Consider the following 19844-nt stretch of genomic DNA (forward strand, 5'->3'; position numbering starts at 1 on the left):
AAATGCCATATTATACAAGGCTATGGACCAAGTGCTGGAAAATGGGATTTCAAAAATAGTGCAAACATGATGCGGTGAAAGCCTCTTTCTGTGCTGTAAAGCTCTATGATGAACATTTACGCTCATGATGTCAAGTAATGTTATCTCCAACAAGAGGAATTTCTGCAATTTCACCATCAATTTCTTGGGATTAATATTGACCAGGAACTTCACTGCACTCTCATATCAACATCATGGCTACAAGAGCAGGCAGAGACTGGCTTGCTTCCTGAACATATTAAAATATTTCTACCATCTATAAGGCATTTGCAAGGAATGTGATGGGATACCCACTCAATTGGATGCATCCAGCTGGAACAAGCTTAAGAAGATTGGCACCAGTGACCATTAACTTGATTTTTTTTTTGCCCTTGCCCTTCCTCACCATTGCTTTGTGGTTGCAATAGGCGTCATGTGCAGGATACACTGCAGTAATTCATCAAGTATGTTTTAACAGCACGTTTCTGCACTGAGCATGAAGAGCAGCAATGTTTTTTAATCTAAAAGGTTGTAAAGTTGCACATTAAATCATATCTTCAAATATACTACCACTACTTCAGCGTCACTGGGTCACTGTACAAAAATTCCCCAACTAATAGCATTGTGACCACAATATCATCACAAGAACATAAGAACATAAGAAATAGGAGCAGGAGTAGGCCATCCAGCCCTTCGAGTCTGTCCCGCCATTCAATAAGATCATGGCTGATCTGAAGTGGCTCAGTTCCACTTTCTTGCCTTCTCCCCATAACACTTAATCCCCTTGCCTACCAAAAACCTATCTACCTGCGTCTTAAATATATTTAGCGAGGCAGCCTCCACCACTTCAACGGGCAGAGAATTCCAGAGATTCACCACCCTTTGAATGAAGAAGTTCCTCCTCAACTCCGTTCTAAACCGCCTCCCCCACCTTATCTTGAGGCTGTGCCCTCTAGTCCTACTGTCCTTTCTGAGCGGGAAGAACCTCTCCACCTCTACCCTATCCATCCCATTCATTATCTTGTACGTCTCAATGAGATCTCCCCTCATCCTTCTAAACTCTAACGAGTACTGCAAAGCGATGCTCACCATTGTCTGTTGAGCAATGGATGGAGAAAAGCAAATAAATAAAAGGAAATCCTGACAATGACAGAAACAGCTCATTGACTATTTGAAGACTAATCCCTCTCCTCGGTACCTACGAATACATGACTATTTCCTTCTACTCAAGGCCTGAAGTTCCTAGTGGCTACCTGGGGTTTTGCAGAAGGACCATTACAGGATCAGCATGCTGATCCTTAACTTTGTCATTTAGAAAGGGGACAGCACTCTGCATACCATTATATGGAATATAATTAGGTTTAGAAGCTGCCCTTAATGCAGTTATGAACAGAAACTGACAAGGAAGTAAATGTGTCATGCTTCCCTTCATATTCAGTTGTGCATAAAGATACAATTACAGGAAAAGAAAATGAATGTGGATGGTAATGTAATACATCCTGTAGATAGATGGTTAGCTGATAACAGTTGTATGCAGTGAAAGTAATTGGAAACTATCGGGAGACATTTGTCTCTGTCGCACTATTTTAGGTTCTACCCAGCCAAAGGCATTAAAACAGACGTGAATGTGCATATTTCTGACATAACTGTCAGAAGTACGCACATTCGACTTAATAGAGGTTTATAAGGTGATGAGGGGGATAGATAGAGTGGACGTGCAAGACTATTTCCTTGGATGGATGTAGCTGTTACTAGGGGGCATAACTATAAGGTTCATGGTGGGAGATATAGGAGAGATGTCCAAGGCAGATTCTTCACTTGGAGTGGTTGGGGTATGGAATACACTGCCTGTTGTGATAATGGAGTCGGACACTTTAGGAACTTTCAAGCGGTTATTGGATAGACACATGGAGCACACCAGAATGATGGGGAGTGGGATAGCTTGATCTTGGGTTTGGACATAGCTCAGCACAACATTGAGGGCTGAAGGGCCTGTACTGTTCTATGTTCTAACTGCCAGATGACATCTTGAAAGGGTGTAACATGCGCACCTATTGAACATCAGCAGCATGAAGAGCAGGCATATAATGCTATCATTCTGAAATGCTGGTTCATGCCATGCTACCACTTTTTAATATCATAATCTAGCCTATGCCCTCCCATTACCTCACAGCTGAAGAATATGAAGGAACTCCCAAACAGTGCTACTTAAATTATGAACTACTTAGGTGCTGAATTAATTCTTCAAGCTGCCAATGCAGCAAAACATATCTGGAGCTTTTTTTTAAAGTTGTCTCAAGTTTTGATCTTTAGGGAGTGGTCTAGCAGGTCCTGAAGTACTTTTTGGCAATTTAAGAGCTTGTGCTGAAACAAATTGCTTCCAGACACTAGTGATCCAGTTGGTCTTTTTGGAACTGAGCGTGAATGGGGAGTCAGAGGCCACACAGAGCAGGGCAAACTGCTAAAGATTCATCAGCATCAGAAATGAAAGAAATAATGGCTAGGCTGTGGAGAAGGGAGAGGTAAATGTACACGCATAGTAGTTTCTCAGCTGAACTAAATTGAGAAAGAGAGAAGTAAGATGATAAGAGGCAGATTAGCCATATAGATAACCTCATTATCAAATCCCTTCAGTGCCCAGAGATGGCTTGAATGATGCCCTTCCCCTGATAGCCTCCTCCATGAGTGTTTTATAAAAAAAGTATACTAGTCATGCTCCAGTTTGCCACTTGCTTTGTGTCATTGTATGTCATTAAGTATTGTGAACTCTGTTTGATTATTTGGTTGTCATGGATGACTACCTAAACGTGTATGCAATGTAAATTATAGGAGTTAAGCTTAGCTGGAACAGTGTTAGATGTGACAGTGTGACAAAGTGTATAAATTCTAGGGTTGAGTACTGATCGGGAGAGATTGTTGGTAGGGGACAATGGGAATTTAGTGAATTGAGCATTGATGAGTCTGTTAGTGCATTTGGTAGGGTGTGCCATTTAATGAAGGAGTCATTAACCTTGACCACTTGTGTAAGATAATGAAACTTTTCATTGCTCTGCGTTAATGTTCCTGGACCAACAGTCTTATTGGTCACATAGGTGAGAAAAGGGATGAGGTCCTGAAATGTGAATATAGAGAGTTAGGCAGAAGGCTAACGTGCAGGACCTCGAAGGTAGTAATTTCAGGGCTACTACCAGTACCACGTGCTAGTGAGAGTAGGAATAGGAGGATTAGGCAGATGAATGCCTGGCTTGAGAGCTGGTGTAGGGGGCAAGGATTTAGATTTTTGGATCATTGGGATCTTTTCTGGGGAAGGGCTGATCTGTTCAAGAGGGATGGGTTACATTTGAACTGGAGGGGGACTAACATCGTGATGGGGCAATTTGCTAGAGCCACTCAGGAGGGTTTAAACTAGTTTGGCAGGGGGATAGGATCTAAAGCAGTAGGGAGACAGAAGAGAAGTGTGAGGACAGCACAGAAGTCAAAGAGAGAACTTTAATTAGTAAAGCAGTGTCAATATCCTAGTACCAGACAGATCAGACAGAAGCAAGACAGAGAGCAAGGGAAGTCCATATTAAATTACGTTTATTTCAATGCATGAGGCCTGACGGGCAAGGCAAATGAACTCAGGACATTGATGGGTACATGAGACTGGGATATTATAGCAATTAATGAAACATAGCTAAAGGAGGGACAGGACTGGCAGCTTAATGTTCCAGGGTATAGATGCTACAGGAAAGATAAAATAGGAGATAAGAGAAGAGGGGGAGTTGCACTTTTGATTAGGGAAAGCATCACGGCTGTACTGAGGGGGGATATATCCAAGGGTTCGGCCACTGAGTCTATGTGGATAGAACTGAGAAATAAGGAGGGGGGAAATCACTGATAGGGTTGTACTATAGGCCCCCAAATAGGCAGTGGAAAATTGAGGAGCAATTATGTAAGGAGGTTACAGATAGCTCCAAGAAAAATATGGTCATAATAATTGGAGATTTTAATTTTCCCAACATTGATTAGGACAGCCATAGTATTGGAGGGTTGGATGGAGAGAAATTTGTTGAGTGTATTCAGGAAGAATTTCTCATTCAGTATGTGAATGGCCCGACTAGAGAGGGGGCAAAGTTTGGCCTCCTCTTGGGAAATAAGGAAGGCCAGGTGACAAAGGGAGGGATCACTTTGGATCCAGTGACCATAATTCTATTAATTTTAAGATAGCTATGGAGAATTATAGGTCTATCCCAAAAGTTAATTGGGGCAAGACCAATTTTAATGGTATCAGGCAGGAACTTTCAAAAGTTAACTGGTGGAGTCTGCAGGAAAGAAAAGGGATGTCGGGTAAGTGGCATACTTTCAAAAGTGTGTTAACCAGGGTTCAAGGTAAACACATTCCTCTTAAAGTAAAGGGCAAGGCTGGAAGAAATCAGGAACCCTGGATGATTCGGGATATTGAGGCCCTGGTCAAGAAGTAGAAAGAGGCACATGACGTGCATCGGCAGCTGGGATCAAGTGAATCCCTTGAAGAGTATGGGGGTATAGGAGTAGAATTGAGAGAGAAAGCAGGAGGACAAAAAGGGGACACAAAATTGTTTTGGCAGACAAGGCAAAGGAGAATCCAAAGAGCTTCTACAAATGCATAAAGCGCAAAAGAGTAACAAGGGAGGGAGTAAGGCCTCTTGGGATCAACAAGGTAACCTACGTGCGGATCCACATCAGATGGGTGAGATCCTAAATGAATATTTGTCATCAGTACTTACTGTTGTGAAAAGCATGGATATTAGGGAACTTGGGGAATTAAATATTGATGTCTTGAGGAGTGTACATATTACAGAGAAGGTGGTTCTGGAAGTCTTAAAGCACATCAAGGTAGATAAATCTGTGGGATCTGATGAAGTGTATCCCATGACATCGTGGGAGGCTAGGGAGGAAATTGTGGGTCCCCTAGCTGAGATATTTGAATCATCGATAGTCACAGGTGAGGTGCCTGAAGATTGGAGAGTGGCAAGTGTTGGGCCTTGTTTAAAAAGGGCTACAGGGAAATGCCTGGGAACTACAGGCCAATTAGCTTCACATCTATGGTAAGTAAATTGTTAGAAGGTATTTTGAGAGACAGGATCTACAGGCATTTAGAGATGCAAGGACTGATTAGGGACAGTCAGCATGACTTGTGAGTGGAACATCATGTCTCACAAATTTAATTGAGTTTTTTGAAGGGGTAACCAAGAAGCTAGGTGAGGGCAGTGCAGTTGATGTTGTCTACATGGACTTTAGCAAGGCCTTCGATGATGTACCGCATAAGAACATAAGAAATAGGAGCAGGAGTAGGCCATCTAGCCCTTCAAGCCTGCCCCACCATTCAATAAGATTATGGCTGAACTGAAGGGGATCAGTTCCACTTTCCCACTTTCTCCCCATAACCCTTAATTCCCCTGTCTATCAGAAACCTATCTACCCATGACTTAAATATATTTAGTGAGGTAGCCTCCACCACTTCAATGGGCAGAGAATTCCAGAGATTCACCACCCTTTGAGTGAAGAAGTTCCTCCTCAACTCTGATCTAAACTGCATTCCCCCCCTTATCTTGAAGCTGTGTCCTCTAGTCCTGCTATCCTTTCTAAGCAGGAAGAATCTCTCTACCTCTACCCTATCCATCCCCTCCATTATCTTGTACGTCTCTATAAGATCCCCCCTCATCCTTCTAAACTCCAACGAGTACAGGCCCAGTCTATTTAGTCTCTCTTCATAGGCTAACCCCCTCATCTCTGGTATCAGCCTAGTGAACCTCCTCTGCGCTCCCTCCAAGCCCAATATATCCTTCCGCAAGTGCAGCGACCAAAACTGCACACAGTTCTCCAGCTGCAGCCTCACCAGTACCCTGTACAGTTGCAGCAAGACCTCCCTACTTTATATTCTATCCCCCTCGCTATAAAGGCCAACATTCCATTCGCGTTCTTGATCACCTGCTGCACCTGCAGACTGGGTTTTTGCAAATCGTGCACAAGGACCCCCAGGTCCCTCTGCACCGTAGCATGCTGCAGCTTTTCGCCTTTTAAATAATAATCCCTCCTATTATTTCTACCAAAGTGGATAACCTCACACTTGCTAACATTATACTCCATCTGCCAGGTCCTCGCCCACTCGCTCAGCCTATCCAGATCTCTCTGCAGACTTTCCACATCCTCCACGCAATTTGCTTTTCCACTCATCTTCATGTCATCAGCAAATTTCATCACCCTACACTCAGCCCCCTCTTCCAGATCATCTATGTAAATGGTAAACAGTTGAGGCCCCAGCACCGATCCCTGCAGCACTCCACTAGTCACCAACCACCAACCAGAATAGCACCCACTGATACCAACTCTCTGCTTCCTATTAGACAGCCAATCCTCTATCCACGCTAACACCTTACCCCTAGCTCCGTGCACCCTAACCTTCTGTAGCAACCTTTGTGAGGCACCTTATCAAACGCCTTTTGGAAATCAGGGATGTTGCATAAAGTTAAATCTCAGGGGATCCAGGATAGGGTATCTAAATGGATACAAAATTGGCTTGATGACAGAAGCCAGAGGGTGGTTGGAGAGTTGTTTTTCAAACTGGAGGCCTGTGACCAGTGGTGTGCCTTAGGGATCAGTGCTAGGCCCATTGTTATTTGTCATTTATAGTAATGATTTGGATGAGAATATAGGGGGCATGGTTAGTAAGTTTGCAGATGACACCAAGATTGGTGGCATAGTGGATAGTGAGGAAGGTTAACTCCAATAGCAGCGGGATCTTGGTCAATTGGGCTGACAAATGGCAGATGGAATTTAATGTAAACAAATGCGAGGTAATGTATTTTAGTAGATTGAACCAGGGCAGGACTTAGTTAGTCTTAGTTAGTCGTAGGGTGTTGGGGAGAGTTACAGAACAAAGATCTAGGGGTACGTGTTCATAGCTCCTTGAAAGTGGAGTCACAGGTAGACAGAGTGGTGAAGAAGGCATTTGGCATGCTTGGTTTCATCAGTCAGAACATTGAATACAGGAGTTGGGACATCTTGTAAAAGTTGTACCAGACATTGGTAAGGCCACACTTGGAATACTGTGTGCAATTCTGGTCACCCTATTATAGAAAGGATATTATTAAACTAGAAAGAGTGCATAAAACATTTACTAGGATGCTACTGGGACTTGATGGATTGAGTTATAAGGAGAGGCTGAATAGACTGGGACTTTTTTTCTGGAGTGTAGAAGGCTGAGGCGTGACCTTATAGAGGTCTATAAAACAATGAGGGACATAGACAAGGTAGATAGTCAATATCTTTTCCCAAAGGTAGGGGAGTCTAAAGCTAGAAGGCATAGGTTTAAGGAGAGAGATACAAAAGTGTCCAGGGGGCAATTTTTTTCACAGAGGGTAGTGAGTGTCTGGAACAAGCTGCCAGAGGCAGTAGTAGAGGCGGGTACAATTTTATCTTTTAAAAAACATAGTTACATGGATACGGTGGGTATAGAGGGATATGGGCCAAATGCAGGCAATTGGGGTTAGCTTATGGGTTTTTTTAAAAAAAAGAGCGGCGTGAACGAATTGGGCCAAACGGCCTGTTTCCATACTTTAAACCTCTATGACTCTATGATTATGACTCTTAGCAATGACCTCTGTATTACCTGTTCCCACACCCACCCGATATAGCTGGGGAACCTCTTGTTTCTTTGAAAATTCAAGACATTTCTTCTTTCTACCTCTTACATCAAGGTTTACAGTGCAGTATCTGAAAAATCTGGTACATATTCTCATGTTTAGCCATTGTAAAGTACTAGAGCACATGTTCCATTTACAGATGACTAGTACCACTTCTTGTGCCCACAACACATTTAAAAGCTGCACTAACATCATTCAGTAGCATTGATAACTTGTGATATTGGGGCTACCTGTCGATTCATGGAGCCAAACAGAGTGAATGGAACTGGTTGCATATAGCAATCGTGTAAAGCAGCAGGCAACAAAATTACCATAGGTCCTGCAATGCAATGTATATGATGTGTATTAATCATCCCTATGCCCACAAGTTAGCCAATTTCACCCCTCTACGGCTATTGAAACTTTTTTTTACTTTAAAAGTTTATTAGTATCACAAGTAGACTTACATTAACACCACAATGAAGTTACTGTCAAAATCCCCTATGTAATCCCCTTGTTTCAAGATATGACTACTTCCCATTTCTATGATTCCCTCAGAACAGTTAATAACCTTTTGAAATTAAGCAATTGTGCACAAGTTCCTGAAGTTGGAATTCACTGAGCAGACCACCTTGTCCATGTACCATACCATGGCCATTGAGAGTCATCTTGCTTCGAGACCAACGGACAATAACTCTTAGCTGGGCAATCTTTAAATCTGTGGGAAGATATGCTGAATATGCACCATTTTCAGAAATTACAGTAAAATTGTTAGAAAATAGCTGTCTTGACCAATTTGAGCTTCTGCAACAGTGCCATATTTGTGTCCCCCTCTGCTGCCACCAGTGGCTGTCTAAAGTACACATTAACAGTCCATTTAATATATCATTGATGTATACCAAGGAAAATTGAGCTGGTTATACAGATACAAGTTTACTTTGTTGCACATGCACCTCTAAGGAATTTTTTTCTTCATCTCCACTACATAATATACTTTATTCCAATGACATTTTCAGAATTTTGTGTCATTTCATGTTGCTAACTTTAAATATTGGTGAATTGACTAAAAGAGGTTAGAAAGCTGAAAAATATTTCCAAATTGTGAGTTTCTGCCTGTGTAATGATATCAAATTCTCATTTTAATATTCATTTTCTTGCTAAAGGGAGTTCATTGGACAAAATGCAACATTGCATTCACCAAAAACATTATATCAAATTCAAGAACTTGACAATTTGATTTTCCCAATAATTGACACCCATTCAAAACAATAGTGCAGCTCTCCATTCACCATTAATTGATCAATACAGACAGATCTTCTAAAGCAACAGATATTGAGAAACCAAAGTACTGATTTCCAAGGGGGGCAGAGAAAAATCCTGTTTCTCAATGCTGTAATATGAATCAATCTTTTCTAAAGAATATAACCTGTAGTATTTACAAGATTGCCAATCGTGAATTGCATATGTATTAAAATAGAAAACTAGCAACAACTGACCAATGGATTCAAGAAAGCATACCTAGTACCCCAGGAGCTGACAACTTGGAAATATCATAGTGGACCTTATGACACCTGAAAGGTTAGAGGGTAGATTTTTCCTCCATTCAACCCCAATTTTGCACCCCAGTTTTACTTTGGGGCTAATTTTCAATGTGTCCACACCTGTGGTGCCACTTTATTGGGCATATGTCAGAGCCAAGTTTATGTCATCACAGATGGTACAGGGGTAGGGGAGTGAGATGGTGTACAATGAAGATTGTAAGAATAATAGTAGTAAGTAATTGAATAGCTGTGGAAAAGGATGGTGGCATGGTGAATAGCCAGCATTCATTCTCCATATTGGTAATACAAATGCCATAGGCAGGATGAGGGATGTGGTCCTGCAGTCAGAGTTTAATAAGTTAGATAGGAAATTAGTAAGCAGGACCTCCAAAGTAGTAATCCCAAGAGAATTTATAATGTGGAATAAGGAAATGCCTGCGGAACTAGACAAATACTTCATCTATCTTCATGGAGGAAGACAATATCTCCCAAAACTACTAGAGAACTGACTGACTAGTAGGAATAAGAAACTGAAAAAAGTTAGTATTAGTGGAAAAATTTTACTGGAGAAATTAATGAGACTGAAAATTGTTAAATCCTAGCCCTGATTATCTACATCCCAGAGTGTTGAAACAGGTTGCTATAGAGGTAACAGATGCATTGGAAGTCATCGAGCACAATTCTAGAGATTCTGGAACAATTCCCGTGGATTGGATGGTAGAAAATATAACCCCCCACTATTTAAAAAAGGAGAGAGAAAACAGGGAATTGCAAACCTGTTAGCCTGACAATGGTCAGGGAAAATGCTAAAATTTGTTATAAAAGATGTGAAAACAAAACAGTTTCATAGAATTCTTCAGTGCAGAAGGAAGCCATTCAGCCCATCGAGTCTGTACTGACCACAATCCCACTCCCACCCTATCCTCATAACCCCATGCATTTACCCTAGCTAGCTCCCTGACACTAAGGGAAAATCTTAAGCATGGCCAATCCACCCAACCTGCACATCTTTGGACTCGAGGAAACCCAAGCAGACAGTGACCCAAGTTGGGATTTGAACCTGGGACCCTAGCGCTGTGAGCCAGCAGTGCTAATGATTGTGTCACCGCACCGCCCACTTAGAAAATAATGATAGGATTGAATATCCCAAAAGCTGGGGACACAGTCTCAAAATAAGGAATATGTCATTTAGGACTCAGTTAATGGAGGAATTTCTTCACTAAATCGTTGGAATTCTCAGAGGATTGTGGAGGTGCAGTCATTGAAGTATGTTCAAAATAGAGACTGATAGATTTCTAGACAAAGATATCTATGGATATGGGGATGGTGCAGGAAAATGACACGGAGATAGATCATCAACCGAGAAGCAATTGAAAGGCAGAGCAGGGTGAAAAGTCAGTAGGCTTACTCCTGTTCCTATGTGTAAGTATGAAAACACACCAGCTGTCAACATAAAAGGGAATCCCAAAGTCTTCTATAGGCATAGAAATAGTTAAAAAAAGTGGTGAAAGGAGCAATTCAATATCTCAGCAGCTAACTATGGACTAAAAGAGGATTTATGCATGAAAACAGATGCATAGCTGAGGTATTAAATTAATACTTTGCCTCTTGATCAAGAAGAAATATGTTATCTAGGTCATGGCAAAAAAGAAGGTAATTCAGAGGCTCAAATTGTTTAAAATTGATAGACATATTGGATAGGCTATCTGTACCTAAAGTTGATAAGGAACCAAGACCTGATGAGGAGGGGTTTTTTTTAATTTACATAATAAGAACATAAGAAATAGGAACAGGAGTAGGCCATCTAGCCCTTCAAGCCTGCCCCGCCATTCAATAAGATCATGGCTGATCTGTCGTGGCTCAGTTCCACATTCCCGCTGTCTCCCCATAACCCTTAATCCCCTCACTTATCAAAAACCCATCAACCCGCGTCTTAAAAATATTTAGCGAGGCAGCCTCCACCACTTCAACTGGCAGAGAATTCCAGAGATTCACCACCCTTTGAGTGAAGAAGTTCCTCCTCAACTCCGTTCTAAACCGCCCCCCCGCTTTATCTTGAGGCTGTGCCCCCTAGTCCTACTGTCCTTTCTGAGCGGGAAGAGTCTCTCCACCTCTATCCTATCCATCCCATTCATCATCTTATACGTCTCAATGAGGTCTCCCCTCATTCTTCTAAACTCTAACGAGTACAAGCCCAGTTTATTCAGCCTCTCCTCATAGCTCAACCCCCTCAACTCCGGTATCAGCCTAGTAAACCTCCTCTGCACTCCCTCCGAGGCCAAAATATCCTTGCGTAAGTGCGGTGACCAAAACTGCACACAGTACTCCAGCTGCAGCCTCACCAATGCCCTATACAGCTGCAGCAAGATCTCCCTACTTTTATATTTAATCCCCTTCGCTACGAAGGCCAGCATCCCATTTGCCTTCCTGACCACCTGCTGCACCTGCAGGCTGGGTTTTTGCAACTCATGCACAAGGACCCCGAGGTCCCTCTGCACTGTCGCCTGCTGCAGTTTTTCGCCACATAAGTAATAGTCCTTTCTACCATTATTCCTACCAAAGTGGACCACCTCGCACTTGCCAACATTAAATTCCATTTGCCAGTTCCTGGCCCATTCGCCCAGCCTATCTAGATCCTTCTGCAGACTCTCCACACCCTCCGCGCAATTTGCTGTTCCACCAATCTTGGTGTCATCAGCAAATTTCGACACCATACACTCGGTTCCCTCCTCCAGATCATCTATATAAATGGTAAATAGCTGAGGCCCCAGCACCGACCCCTGGGGCACTCCACTAGTCACCAACTGCCAATCCGAATAGCACCCATTGACCCCCACTCTCTGCCTCCTATTTGACAACCAATCCTCTATCCACGCTAACACCCTACCCCCAACTCCATGTCCCCTTACCTTCTGCAATAACCTCTTGTGAGGTACCTTGTCAAACGCCTTCTGAAAATCAAGAAAGACGACATCCATCGGCTCTCCTCTATCCACCTACCTAGACACATCCTCACAGAACTCCAATAAATTTGTCAGACACGACTTCCCCTTAACGAAACCATGCTGCGTCTGCTCTATCAAGCAATTCCCCTCAAGATGCCTCGCTATTTCCTCCTTGATGACGGATTCTAACATTTTACCTATGACAGACGTTAAACTAACCGGCCTATAATTCCCTGCCTTTTGTGTGACATTCCCTGATTACCTGCATGCTCTGACACTTGTGGCATGACAACCTCCCTAAATGTGTTGTCTATGTATTTGTCAGCCTCCTGGATGCACAACAGTGATTCCAGCCTCCTCTTGAGTTCCAAAAATCTGGAGTTCAAGCTTTTGTTGCCAGTGGCACCGTGTGCAAAAGTGCTTATTGAGTATACATACTGCATTCATGACTTCCCCCATGGGTGTGGATAGAAGCTGACCTGCCATACTGTAACTTTAATCATCATTAGAACAAGTGGAATAACTTAACCAATTATTACCATTCAGCTTCTTCTCTTGTACAGAAATAACAGCCAGTTACTGGAGGTAGATTCACCAGGTTTTAGTGCAGAGATACAGACTATTACCTCACAGGGCTTCACGGGAATCATTATTAAGATGAAAGCAAATTAATGTGGATGCTGAAAAATCTCAGCAGCTCTGACAGCATCTGTGGTGAGAGAACTGAACTAACGTTTTGAGTCTGGATGACCCGTCGTGAAAGCTGAAGACGATTGGATGAGATTTATTGGGGGCCGGGGGCTGGGTGGCGCAGAGAGAAGAAAGCCAGCGGTTGGTGGAAATGGAAGAGATTATCAAAGGTCTCGTATATTAAAAATAAAGGGAACGTACACGGTGGTGATCATGGCTAAGAGGCACATGAGATCAGAATGTAAGCTGCAGAACAAAGGGAAACAGAGCATCCGACAACAACTAGAGACATGGCTCTTGTGGGGTGGCGGGAGGGAAGAAAAGGATGGAAGTGAGATTTTTAAAAAAATGAAACATGAAATAATGAAAAAAGAAAACAAAACAAATTGGGCGAAGTTGGAGTAGTAGTATAAATCTCATCTTATGTTTTTTTGTCTTTAACTCCAGTGAAGGGTCATCCAGACTCGACACGTTAGCTGTTTGCAGATACTATCAGACTTGCTGAGATCTCCCAGCATTTTCTACTTTGCATTATTAATAACCATTTGGATCATTACTGTGTTTACATTTCATTCTAGATGCAAATTATATATCCCACCAGAAACACTAGTCAGTTTGTTAGTATTTGGTTTAGAAGTGCCGAATTTTCATTCAGCGCTTCCCAATCGTTTTAGTTTAGGCATTTTTTAAAAACAAAATGCTCTTTAAGTTAAAGTAAAAAGTTACCTTTCGATCTTCACCTCTCTGTTCCTTATCATTTCCTTCTAAGAAATCAAGGTAATAGTGATGGGGAGAATGCCCAGTGTGAAAATAATTCAATACCCTGTTTGGAGACAAAGGAAATTCCTCAGCAAATAGCAGAAAGGTAGATGTTAAAGTGAGTTGTCGGTTTTAAAGAAAGTGTTTAACATAGTTGTTTGCAGTTCAAACAGATTTAGCCTTTTTTAACAGTACAAGCGCGTTTGTCACAGGTAACTGAAAAAATTATCAACGTTGTATCAGTTTATTTAAATAAATTCACCCATTTATGCTGAGAACCTACACCTTTTGGAGAGAACGTTTTTAAAAAGGGAGCTGACAATAAGTTGATGGAAATCTGATTGTCAACCATTCACCAAAAAAAAACAGCGTAAGGGACGCTAATATAGGTATCCAAATTTGAAGTGTGGTTTGACTTATTTTTTTTCTTCCTGATCAGCCACACCCCCCGTGTCTTTTTTGTTGTGATCTTGCGGATCGGTCTTTTGGGTCGGTCGGTCTTTTGGGTGGGTCAAACCAAGTAAACAAACTTAAATTACGTTCGGACAAAGAAAAAGGGGGCAGCCCCCCAAAAGGAGGGGGAACGGGTGGTTTGACTTATCCGTATTTTGGAGATGAGTATTGAGCTATTGCAATTATTTCATAATTGATGAAAACTACATTGTCTTTTAAAGATCCCGGTGATTTTGGTTCGTCACTTATTAAGTTTCTAGTTGAGCAGCAATTTGCTTTGAAAATTGACCCGATATGTACTTGTTCGAAATAAAATGTTTAATAGACCCGAGAAAATGTTTAATTTCAACTGATCTCCTCAATTACTCTGTGCGAGTCCTCATGTTCACTTTTGACTTGGCCAATTGCCTTGGATGTGTTCAGCGAGCGCCTGGCTTCACTAACAACGTGCAGATGTAACTCGTTGATACAGCGATTAACGGTCAGCAATAAAAGCTGCAACAGTCAGCATCGTTTAGTATCGACTACGGGAAATAATGCCATCGCCGATCCCCATTCACCGGCTTTTACCAAAAGGATTTTCACCTGCCACAACTCTGAGACCTTGTAGTAGCCCCAACCGGATCCTAGGAAAGAATCAACAATTCTCTTTCACAAAGCCACATAAGGCGTTATTGCAGCGCTCTTGGTACACGGTAATTTGGGATGAACTAAAACTACTTGATCTTCTGGGTTCAGGAGGTTTCGGGTGGGTTTATAGAGGCACTTATTACGGTCATACTGTAGCAATAAAGAAAGTGAGAAAATTTGCCAAGAACAAACTGGCCGCCAGGCAAAGTTTCTGGGCGGAGTTGAACGTCGCTCACCTGATCCATGAGAACATTGTGAAAATTGTGGCAGCTACTACATCTGTCCCTACCGATCCAGAAATTGAGGATAGTGTGGGCACGATTATCATGGAATATGCCGGTGGAACTAGCCTGGACCACAGGATTTATAACAGTACAGATCCACTAGACATGAGAGAGTGCCTACAGTTTTCTAATGATATTATGAGTGGGTTGGCTTTCCTCCACTCGCATCACATTGTTCACCTAGATTTGAAACCCGCCAACGTGCTGATTACAGAGGCGGGACGGTGTAAAATTGGAGATTTTGGATGTTCTGTCAAACTGACGACCGACAATGATTTGATTCCCAATGTTCAACTGCGCCACCTTGCTGGGACCTATACACACCGGGCGCCTGAAATGCTGCGAGGTTGCAATGCCACTTTAAAGGCAGATATTTACTCGTTTGCAATCACTCTGTGGCAGATGATGAGCAGAGATCAGCCTTATTCCGGGGATCGCCAATGTGTGGTGTATGCAGTAGTGGCTTACAACCGGCGTCCGTCTTTTTCAGCAATTTTCAATGAGTCCCCGATGGGCCTGAAAATTCGATCAATCATCAACAACTGCTGGGAAGTTGAACCAAACGATAGACCTAGCGCAAAACAGTTATTGGAAAGTATTAATTGCCTGAAAGCACAACTATAGCATTAACTAATATATTTTAAATAAGGTGTATAATTAAGTCTTAAGTTGCATTTTGGGGGGACATTAAAAAAAACTGTCTAAATAAAGAAATGCCCCATTCTGTTTAACTCGTTGCTGTATGTTTTAGCCGAGGAAAAGCAATTGGAAGAAAAGCAGGAACTTGGTGAATTATTCCATTCCATAGAAAAACAAGTAATTTAGTATTCGATTTTGTGTTCCATTTCATATTCCTGTCAATGAAATATCTCGCTTTCTGTAGGGGCTTCTCTGCCCATCCTAGATTTTGTGTTGATGTCTAATTTCCCTGAAGTGTCTTTATCTGAACTAAAGCTGTAATAAAGAATGTAGTCATATTTGTATCACGCATTTCACCATTGTCATCTTTGCAGCTGCTATTACCTTTGCCTCAGCATAATGCTCAAGTTGAATTTATAAATCTTGACAATGTATTTCTGCTCTAATTTACAGTTTGACGTGTTGGGAAACCTCCATTTACCTCGCTTCAAGAGCGGTAAATATAATGCTGCATAAGTGGGTTTTTAAGTACTCGGGGAAACATGGCACCTACAAGTTAGTGGTGATGACTGCAGCAGCCAGGTCATACAGAACATTTTGGGTTAGTAGGCGCAGACTTAAATCCTCGAGTAAATTTTGACCGGAATGTCCGATTTCCACCGCCCGCCACCACCCACAAACACGCAATTCGGAGCATTCGGTCCTCTGATCTCTGTCCCTGACGCCGACTGGAAAACGAAAGCAAGGAAACAGCACGAACTTGAGAGATGCTTTTCATTTTGAAAAGCTAAAAAAATCTTTGCAGGGCAGGAGGTGTTTGAATATGTTGTGTGCAAGACCCGGAAACTAGAAATACTGTATGTCATTAGCTAAACTAACAAACCAGGTAAGTGAATTCGCATTAAAGTATGTAGCACATAACATGTCTATAAGTATTAAAATAATTTATCAACTCATTCTTCTAAAGAGGGCTAGAAAATTCTTGAAACATGAATAGGCATCTGAGATCCGTTATTTGGCAACTTCAGGAACGCTTCATATCGTCGATGACCAGAGGTAGGCATTATCTGCAATTCAAGACTAACTGAAACCACTAGTGCATGTAGCTGGAAGGATGCGATGCTTTAAAATATAAGTAGAGCTGATCAGCCCATAGTGCGTGGATTATCTTGAACTCCGCCTATCACTTCGAAAAGTAGGGGAAAGGACCACCCGGAAGAAATAGGAATGTGCAGCAGTCGTTGCGGTGGGTGGTACTTCACTCATGATGGCTACAGTTCACGGATATCAATGAGCAAGGGTCTACACGGGAAGCGAAAGAGGTGCCGACTTGAATTTCTGTAAAAACGGGGCGTCACTCCATTGACGGAATGGCAGCAGACCTTGAATTTTGTCTCTTTTGGAGTGAATATACTGAAACAGCAGACTTAAATAAATCATAGCTTGAATTTGCTACCACTGACTGATGTAGGCTGCACCGTTATTGGGCGTATCTGGTAACGGACGCCAATGTATCAAAACCTGTCCTGTGGTCCACCTTTGCCTCTACGTACATTTGAATATCAGTTGTGGACAATATCTAAAAGGGACCATATCCTTTGCACCTTTTGATTCCACTCACCTTGTGTCTCGTGGGGCTTTTGTGGATTGTTATTTTTCATCACTTTTGAGAAATGGCGGCTGTGCCTGTGTAAATGATGTATTGCCAAATTGAAGATTGCTTAAAAGCTTTCTCAAGTGGCTATTATCCCCATTCTTTCCAAATAAAAGGCACCACCTTGAAGCTCAGAAGTAGAATAGTAGAGGTAGGAGTCATTGGGATACAATTTTATTTAGAAGATAGAGAGAGGAAGAGGTAAAGGGGGAAAAAAATCTATTCTCTGTCCACTAATCTGGATAACAAGATGATTAACTTGAAGAAATTGGCATCTTCTACATAATCCAATGTAGGAATAGGCTTAGACTAGATCTCAAGAGGTGGTAATGCATAGGCTGGAAGCCATATAGTTGGCAATGGCTGCAGAGCTCGAGATGGATAACACTGACTGTTCCACTACTATAGTAAGAGCTGATTAGAGATTCAAACATGGATTTGTGGGGAAAGGTGAGCAGTTAGGCAAAATACAGACAGAAGGAAGTCAAGTTGTCTGGTCATGCCACAATCTCAGTGGTGTTCCTTTTATGGGAGATATTAAAGTATGGCAAGAACAAAGTCTTTATTTTCTCAATACTTCAAAGCAAAGCAGATTTTTTTTTTCTCTTGTCTCAGTAATGAAAGAGAGCAGACTGAGAGCAGACTTTAAGCACTTTTATATGATGATGACTTTTAAGGAGCATTTTGACAAATATATGAATAGGATGGGATATGATAGAATGAGGCCAACTCTGTGTAGGGCTTTTTGCTGCCCCAGGTTAATCCCTTTTTTTTGCAAGAAGGATGTCTTATTTTCCCATTCAATTTGCACTTCTGCTTGAGGTAGCCTTTTCAATATGGTTTGGAGAATTAAAGTGGACGTGAATGTATGTAAAAAAAAACATGCAATAGAAATTGAAAATGTGAAGCTGATTGGCATTATCAAGGTATTTCAAACTGCTACCATCTGCAATGTTAAAATAAATGGGTGCTTGCTATTTCACTTTCTGTTGACATAAGTCTGAGGGTTGCCAATATGGAATTGATGTTTCTGATTTCACATTAGATGGTTCATCTATTTGGCAGTTCCAAATAGTCTTTAGAAGATGTAATTTAAGTTTGTTGACTTGGTTTGACCCGAAAGATGTGGGGCTGTCCAATATTTATTTTTATAAAGAATTTAAATGAAGTTGTAATGAAATGGATTTTTAATCAGTTTTTAAATAGACTCCACAGAATTTCTCTCTTGTCTGGATGTCTGCCTATGGTGAGTACTGGATGAGTTGGCATACTTGGTACAAGAGTAAAGGGTGGTGGCTGGGCATTGGCAAAGGGATATGGAGCATAGCAGATCAAAGTTTTTAGAATGCTGAGCTGGAAGGCTTTTTGCTTTATCCGTTTCATTGTCAAGTACTAATGCACTGAAGACTTTCTACCCAGCCTGCATCTGGCAGCTTCCACACTGTCCTGGGGTCACCCATCATAAAATCCAGCTCCATGGAATGAAAATTCAAAGTTATTTCATTTCAGGTTTGCAGAGCTGGAAATTCAACTGCAAGAAAAATTTCTGGCCGCGGCCATTCATGGGAATTTCTGAAGTTAGGGGAGAGATAGACATTTGTGTAAATGCAAGGCTGGCATGATGTATTGGCTCCCACATAACTAGTTAAGAACTAGGCTCTCAAATTTTAAAGTATCACCCAAAGCAAAGGGCAGTGAGTTTTTACACACCATGTGGTAATGACCTAGAACACAGCCAAGGAGGCTGGGTTCCTACTCCTGACAAATATGGATGCACCTCCAAGATGAATTGCAGAAATTCAAAAAGTTGGGTCACCACTACATACCTGAGGACAATTGGAGAACTGTAACAAATACTGGCCTTTCCAGCAATGCTGTCATGAAAGAATCAGTGGAGACAATGAATTTGGAAGGAAATTAAATGGACACTTGTAAAAAATTTTTTCTACCGGGGGGGGGGGGCGGGGGGGGCAGAAAAATGGTACTGAGTGCCTTGTTTCACGCACTTTGATATGGGCTGAACGGCTCTCTGATTCTGACAGCAACAATCCCTTCCTAGATTACCACCTATTTCATATGAAAGTGGCTTTGATAAATTGGTTAACCACCATCTGACGTGATTTGAAAGACTATAAATACTGCCTATAAAATATTTCATCTATATTTTTGGATGAAATAAGAGGAGAAAGGTGATGGAGAGTAATTGCTTAGCTTGTAACTTTATTGAATGTATTTTCAAACTCTTGAAGAAAAACTTTCATACATAGATTCAGTGCCAAAGTATGATCAGAAATTGCAACTAATTATATGCCCTGCTGATTTGATTCTTCTTTGTAATCAAGGGTGCCTGCTGTAAAATGTGCCTGCAAAGCTTGACATGGCATTTATCACCCTTGACTACAGTCTCCTGGAAGAAACTGAAGCAGTGAATGAATTAAGCTCAGATTGCAACAAGGAAAAAAATGATGGGAAATCTGGATCCATGCAGTTTGGATTATTTCTCCCATAAGGTTCAACCAAAGAAAACTTGAGAGTCAGGCTGGATGACCCCATCAGTCGCCAGCTACCTGGACCCCTGTTAATAG

At 41.7% G+C, this 19844-nt stretch overlaps 1 protein-coding gene across 1 annotated transcript; it reads left to right on the forward strand.

Moving 5' to 3' along the window:
- The first annotated feature begins 14588 nt into the window (after positions 1-14588).
- mos (MOS proto-oncogene, serine/threonine kinase) lies at positions 14589-15640 on the forward strand. Its single transcript, XM_080194914.1, has one exon. It carries the CDS (start codon positions 14589-14591, stop codon positions 15588-15590), a length of 1002 nt encoding a protein of 333 aa, XP_080051040.1. The 3' UTR covers positions 15591-15640.
- The last annotated feature ends 4204 nt before the right edge of the window (positions 15641-19844 follow it).

This window comes from Carcharhinus amblyrhynchos, chromosome 8 (genome assembly GCF_965287045.1).
Source record: "Carcharhinus amblyrhynchos chromosome 8, sCarAmb.v2.hapA, whole genome shotgun sequence".
Lineage (NCBI taxonomy): Eukaryota > Metazoa > Chordata > Chondrichthyes > Carcharhiniformes > Carcharhinidae > Carcharhinus > Carcharhinus amblyrhynchos.

Coding starts and splice junctions, on each gene's coding strand:
- mos (XM_080194914.1), top strand. CDS start 14,589: ATGCCATCGCCGATCCCCATTCACCGGCTTTTACCAAAAGGATTTTCA.